Source organism: Microcaecilia unicolor, chromosome 1 (genome assembly GCF_901765095.1).
Source record: "Microcaecilia unicolor chromosome 1, aMicUni1.1, whole genome shotgun sequence".
NCBI lineage: Eukaryota > Metazoa > Chordata > Amphibia > Gymnophiona > Siphonopidae > Microcaecilia > Microcaecilia unicolor.
The window spans coordinates 381,363,971-381,371,499 of NC_044031.1; the positions used below are offsets into that span (position 1 = coordinate 381,363,971).

The 7,529-nt window shown below is 41.1% G+C and overlaps 1 protein-coding gene across 1 annotated transcript; it reads right to left on the reverse strand.

The window, feature by feature from the left end:
• Positions 1 to 3,379: 3,379 nt before the first annotated feature.
• On the reverse strand, positions 3,380 to 5,746 carry ELFN2 (extracellular leucine rich repeat and fibronectin type III domain containing 2). The gene has a single exon (XM_030190073.1). It carries the CDS (start codon positions 5,744 to 5,746, stop codon positions 3,380 to 3,382), a length of 2,367 nt encoding a protein of 788 aa, XP_030045933.1.
• Positions 5,747 to 7,529: the final 1,783 nt, after the last annotated feature.

Sequence of the window (7,529 nt, forward strand, 5' to 3'; positions counted from 1 at the left end):
GTTGAACTAGGCAGTCTGCTAACTCTCAAAGCTGAAAGAAAAGAGCTCTGTATTCAAATCAAAACAATTGGTGAGCTACCAGTAGCTTTTGAGCTCAAACTGTTCTTTACCCTCAAGCCTCAGCATGCTTACTCTGATTATTGGCCACATTAACAAAGTCAATGACAGCAAAGTGGTGTGCCTTCTGTTAGGGAGGGAAATGGGACTTGATAGACCGCCTTTCTGTGGTTTTTGCAACTACATTCAAAGCGGTTTACATATATTCAGGTACTTATTTTGTAACAGGGGCAATGGAGGGTTAAGTGACTTGCCCAGAGTCACAAGGAACTGCAGTGGGAATTGAATCCAGTTACCCAGGATCAAAGTCCACTGCACTAACCACTAGGTTACTCCTCCATTCCTTATAAATATTTGTCTAGTGAAAAAATAAAAGCTGATTTATTTTCCAAGTACTCAAATGTATATCAGTGCATGTCCTCTAACACTTCTTCTTATATCTCACTCTCTCGCTCGTCTCCAATATTCCAGGTAGTCTCTGTGCAACCCATCTTTATAGTTGTTGAGGCGGGACTGTGGAGAGACTGGTGAGAGCCTCATTAGCTCAAGTCATTCAACAGTGGAAGGAGCAACCTTGTATGAGAATCTACCTGCTTTTGTAACTAACCAGGAAGTGAACTGGACACAGGAAAAAACAAAGAACACTGTTCAGAATGCACGCTTTGGCTTAATTGATCACAGTAAGTATTAGTCATGATGATAACACTTGTTCATATCTTCAGAACTGAGCTTATATGTTGTGAAGTGTTTCCAAATGTTTGAACACCCTTTGTTATTTATTAGGCCCTTTGAGAAGACTTGTATGGTGACAATATATGTGAATTTGTCAATGAATGAATGACCTCAAGGGCCTATGTGTAAAATTTAATAGTGTTATCACTAAGCCACATTGCTTGCTGTTAGCAGAACTCTTTCAATAGCATGTATGGTAGAAAAATTAACACTTGGTCTGAAGCAGTGTTAAAATGTTGGGCCTAATTCAATGTTCAGGATATAGAATAAAACGAAAGTATTTTATGATCTTTACCATGCATATGATAACTCCTTACCTGCATATAATGTTTCTAAACTTACATTCATGAAAGGCATCAATTTTAGCTTGCTTGTGCCAGCATTCTTTCAGATCACTTTAACATGCAGGCTGAAAATTTCCTGCTTAGCATGATATTTTAATTATGCACATGATGGACTTAACATGCATGGTAAACTTTATTGCATAGGCCCCAAAGGGGCCAAGTCACTAAAATGCATGTTAAAATAAATTTTACTGTGCAGGCTAAATCATTAGTTGTCTACTTTCTAACATAATGAGATGTAGAATATGCATACATGAATAGGGTAAGGTCTTTTAATAGGTGCATGCTCTGCATCTTTAAATTCTCTGTGTTAATTAGGCCAAAGTAGCAAGAAGGTGACTCTTTACTACTCCCAATAATGCATAGTGGCCCTCAAAGCTTCCTCCCATCTCTCTCTCTCTCACTCCAAGAATAAAAAATGGCCTCTCAGCCCCACCATCCTTTAACAACAAAATGGTGTTACGCTCTGTGATAGGGCTGTTAGACAACATAATTTTTATCTTAGAGACATTGCTGTCTGGATTTCCTCCTTCAAGCAACGTTTTGGTTGGTGAGATAAGCACAAATCCTGGAGAGGTTGGAGATGATGGCTGAGAGTGAAGGAGAAAATGGAAGGGTTTGGGTACCATTTTATATTGTTGGCTTGTGGAGGCCCAGAGGCCATTCTTTTTGTAAGAGATTAGGATACAGGGATGGGGACCCCAAGGACATCTTTATTTTGCAGAGAGGTGAGGGATCATGGGGGAGAGATCTGATAACACTGTGATTTGTCATGAGGAAGGCTTTTGTCAGGGGGAAATAAGTCCTAGGGCTAAGACTGCTTTCTTTACATTCAGTTTTAGCATGCTGGCCCTACCAGTGTTAACAATTTGTACCTACCCTTAAGCTGGAGCTAAATTTATCAGGTTCTGACAGACTTATTTAGTACTAGATAGAAAATAAGGTTTACTATAAGTGATGAACACGTTATCACCAAATCTGAATGTTATGGATGAACATGCATGGTAAGTTTTAATATGCATGCACATACTTAATTTACCACAGGCTCTCATCCACAGGAAATTTGCTAGTGATTAAGCTAGTGTTTAGCATGCATGCTAAAGTTTAAACAGCTTTTAGTGACTTGGACCCTTAAACTCTAATACAGAAGAAACAATATGGTGCAATTCGCTGTCTCTTTGATGGTCTTCACCTTTCTCTTCCCAGATATTTTTCCATTTCTGATATTCTTAGAGAGAGAAACCAGCTTTGTAAACACTGTTTTGATGTAAAAGACAAGAACTATGGTCAATTGCTGCCTGGCAGATCAGGGGGCTTATCTGCTCAACATTACCCCTTTCACCACAGTAAACTATTCCTTAAGGAGTTATATGCCTAAAACCTCAAGAATATGCAGCCTATGGACTGAGGAATAGTCCATGCATACCTTTCACTTTCTTACTTAAGTAAGGTAGCTTTCCAGATTTCCCATTTTCTAATATCCTTTTTACCTGCACCAGCAGATCTCATCAAGAAAATAACAGTCTATGCTGACTGAGCTGCAGACTGGGCATCCTATAGAGAAGACACCTGTCTTTTGTTGACAGTACATTTCACCTTTTTTTCTAACCATTTCTCTGCCACAAATCGTTATGCGACATTTTCAATAGTTGTAAAATCATTGCCTTCAGATATTTCTCTGCAAATCTGCCACATTTCCCAAAAGTAAAGGGAATGGCCAAAAAGCAGCAAGTTCTTAGGGCAAATCCAACCGAAGAAAAGAAGAGGAGGCATGAACTTAAAAGTTATCTGTTACTATTTTTGTATAGACAAAAATAAGGGATGTATGAGGGTTAAACAAATGCCATAAAAACTAGGGCTAGAATTTATTTCCATCATGCCCTTTCCCTGCCTTCATTTCTTCCGGTTTTGTAGGTCAAACCTAAGAATGCAGTCAATCCATCAAGCTCTCAGGACTGGCATTCCCCAAGACTGTTTCTAGCAAAAATACAAACTAAACCAGCTGTGATCAGCAAAACTAAAGAAAAGCTGTAGTTAGCATACTTGACTACTGATACCACCCTGACCCTTTCCCTTTCCCTTCCCCACCCAACCCCAACCTCCATCACCCAATAAAAAAGCAGTCAGTTCACCTTTTTTTCAGACAGAAAGACTGAATGTCTTCCTATTACACAGTAGACTTGTTTGTAAACTTTAGAAACTTGTGTTTGTATGTTGTGGATGTGTTTCACAGTCAATTGGTTGAGTCACAATTTCTGTTGAGCCGAGACCCCCTTCCAGTAATCTAAGATGTCATGGAGGTCTTCATCTTTGGCGAACTGGACCTTCTTCCTCAAGGCATGTCCTGCCGCCATATACACCTCCTCCCGATGGTGCTTTTTATAAGGACGAAACCTCTCCCAAATCTTGTGAGTGCTTTCGGATGAATACTCAGGGCTGGAGGAATACCCTGAGAAGTGGTGTCTGGGAGAGAGCTGGGAGTAGGTAGAGTCCCTCTTGGACCGTGACAGAGGCTTAAGGAAAGACACTCGCTGGCTTAATGTGTCCGCATTCTCCTCATAGTACAAGGCTGGGAATGAATGCCGATGCTCACTGCAGTGATAAGGTGCCTTGACTTCCAAGTGATGGACAGCCCCTGGAGAGACCAAAGGAAGGCAGTCTAAAGGACTGTTAAGGGGACTTCCTTTCTCAATGTACTTGGAGTCAGATTTCATAGGTTGGTCAGGAACATCAAGACTGAAAACCCTGGCACTCTTAATGGAGCCGCTGGAGGAGATACTGCAACGTTTTTTCACAGCTGCATCAGCACTCATTTGGCGTTGCAGTGGATGAATGCTGTCTTTGTAGGAGGGAGATAGGAAGCTTGGCCTCTCTAACTGACTAGAAGAGCTGACAGGGATAGATGGACAGTCATAACCCATCTCAGGATCTCCTCCCAAGAAAGAAGCTGTATCCAGCTTTAAGGCATCAATGCAGTTATTGATGATTTGGTTCACCTTGTCCACCTCTTTGGCTATGGTGGAAATTTCTGCAGCAGACCCTTGACCATTATCCAGTTCATGAAAGTCCTCTTCCCGCTGGCTCCTCTCTAGTGCATCACCTGTGCGCACTTCAATGTAGTTACCCTTGGTGGTTTTGGGAGTGTCACTTATGTCTAGTGACTTGGAAGCCAGTTTTTCCCCCAGTACTGAGGGAATTGATGACATGCGAGAGATGGGAATAGGATGCTCACTCAGTTTCTGTGAGGCATGGACAATGGAGCTGGTATCCACATCTGAACCATATCTCATCTCCAAGATAGTCTTCTTCACATTGATTGATTTCTGTTGCTCTTCCTGTAGTCTTTTCTTTCTTAGACAATAGTAGACCACACCCAGCACAATGACCATGCCAAAGAGGCAGCCCAGGATGGTCATGATGTAGTGGGTCGTGGTAGATGTGTTAGAAATGGGTTCTCCTAGCCCTTGACTCCCAGTGGCAAAAAGCAAACAGGTGTGGTTATAGCGCTTGGAATTACGAATGGAGGCCACACAGAAAGCATAGTCAGTATGGGCTTTCAGTTTATCCAGAGTGATGTATTCCTTCTTATTCTTCAATGTCATTACATCTGAGACATAGCTGTTGTTATACTGGACCAGCACATACATTCTGCTGTAGGGTGATGGGATAGTCACAACCAAGGTAGCAGAGTTGATAGCAATCTTTTGAACCTTAATTGTGGGGCTAAAGGAAGAGTCTGTTGTTGATATAGCTGTGGGTTCTACAGACAAGAAATCTCCAGGACTGAAGCCAGAATTTTCATCTGGTTCCCTCTGAGAGTCAGAAGTAAATGGTGTTGGACGATATCTTGGCATGGAAGGTATAGAACCATCTCGACAAAGTGACTGCAGGGTGGTGATGGCATTCCTGCTGTGATGTGGCCGTGGACTCAGTAAGGGGTACCCGGCAAACTCACGAGGACTTTCACACTGTAGGCGGTCATAGTTTCTAGTCACATTGTTGAAAATCACCAGCCAGTTGAGGAACCCATATAGATCACAGTTACAATGGAAAGGGTTCCCTGCCAATTCACATACCATCAGCCCTGCCAGACTTATGAAAGTGATGCTTTCAAGCTTGGTCAGTCGGTTAGAGGACAAGTCAATACTAATTAAGCTAGGGCACTCGTCGAAAGCTTTTGGAGTTACTATCTCAATCAAGTTGTGTTGAACAAACAGAAATTGCAATCGGGACATACCTCGAAGCATGTTCTCTGTCAGGTTAGTTAGTTTGTTGTATCCTAGCTGTAGGACCTGCAGGTTAGACTGACCTAGAAAGGCACCATCTTCAATATAGAATATCTCATTCTTGGTCAAGTTTAAGTCAGTCAGGTTGCTAAAGCGGGCAAGAGAGGAGTACATCACCACTTTGAGTTTGTTTTCATTGAGTCGTAGATCATGCACTGTACTGTTGATATGCTGAGGGATAGTTTCATACGGAGGTTGGTTTTGGCTACAGATAGCTAGCCAGACATAACCCTTATCTCCCTCAATCAACCAGCAATCCCCCCAAGCCCTCATTGGCAAAACAGAGCACAGGATGGCAGCAGAGAGCCAAAATCCCAGGTGTAACATCTTGAGGCACCAAGAAGTCAAAAAAAATGGGTGATGCCACAAAGCCTAGAGAAGAACTTAAAGGAAGAAGCAGACAGTAGGCAACACAGTTCTCTCCTCTGCTCTGACCATTGTTTCTGAGTCTCACATGCCAAGCAGGAGCTGAAATTTAGATGTTGAACTCTATCATATCCCCATTCCCCCTCCAAAAAGAATTTGTGCTTCTAAAGAAATACCCAACAACATCAAACTCCTTGTTCTTATAATCCACAGGACAACTTCTAGCAAAGGAAGACTTGATGTGACTAGTGATGGAATAGCTGTAGTGGTCAATTCTGTTCTTTTCTTCCTTTCAAGCTTGTTTATTGGGTCTGAGATGCTCCTCGGAATTTCAGAGATGTCTATTGTCTTGATAAGTCTTCAGCGATGATGGGAAACCTGAAAGGGAGAAGACACAATGACCTGTCACATGGATCTGCTCCGTAATATGAAAAACAGGCAAACTGAAAGAAAAAAAAGGGAGGATTTTTAAAATTATTATTATTATTTTCACATCAGTAAGCTGCTGGAATGGGAATTCAATGTAGAGATCAAATCCAACAAAGATGTCACAGGAGAAAGTGAGTTGAATATAAAGAGGAACATAGGAGGATGGGCAGTATGGTAAAGGTCAATTTATTGGGACAAAAAAACCAATGTGGTTGCATTTTGACAGAGGCTTCCATGTATCTCTGTAAAACAAAAATACATCACCATACTGCACACTATAGTTAAAATAAATCAAATCAATACAAAGAGATGACATATGTAGATATGCTTGTGTAAATTTATTTACAAAGATGTCCCTGATGCAGGTCTCCACCAAAATGCAGCTGTTGGAATGTGCAGTTGTTTGAAATGACACAGGAAATGTCCTGCCCTCTTGGGACTCTATGACTCTATTAAGATGGAGGGGGTGGGAAGCAGCCCTGGATTAACAATTAAGCGAAAGAAGTGCATGCTTACAGCACTAAGAGAAGGGGACAGCACAGAATTTTTTCCCTGAGCTATCATGCCCTTATCTCGTTCACTATCTGCCGCACCCATTATCATTATAAATATATATGATACTTTTCTGTGTGATATTTCTCAGCACTTATTGAGTCTTAATATCTTGTCAGTTAAGCAATGGAAGGGCCAAGAGGTACCATTATTGGGGTTGTGCATAGGGCATCAGTTGGCCTTAATCCAGTTTTGGTGGGAAAAATAGAGGCATACCTTGGTGGGTTCTTTGTAAAAGATTTTGGAGAGTGCTTTAATCATTAAGAGGAGCATGCTGAGTGCTAACTTTTAGTTGTACGCTGTTGACAAACAACATACTCAACATACTCAAACATGAAAAGAAAATGTTGAGAAAACACCAAACAAATAACAATTAATCGAAACATTTTTTGCCTGCAAACCTTTCATAAACTATTTCACAACAGAGGGAAAGCCTTGTCTAAAAGAGAAATCTCATTCTGCACTGCAGCTCCAGTTGGGTTATAAGAGAATCAAAACCCTATGGAAATTCTTTTTTAAATAAATGATTCTTATAATACAGGAAAGAAGGCATTTCTTCACTCACATGCTGATCTTGTTTAACAAAAACTTATCCATTGCCTTGAAAATATTTATTATTTACAAGAGCATTTACGGGAAAACTAATGTGCAGAGCAGCTATTGTTGAAATCCCCAAAATCTTTCTTTTGCTTTTGGTCTGTTTAGGATCTTGGTAGAGTCGCACTGCCTGACTGGGAGAGAAAATCCCCTTAAAGGAACAAAA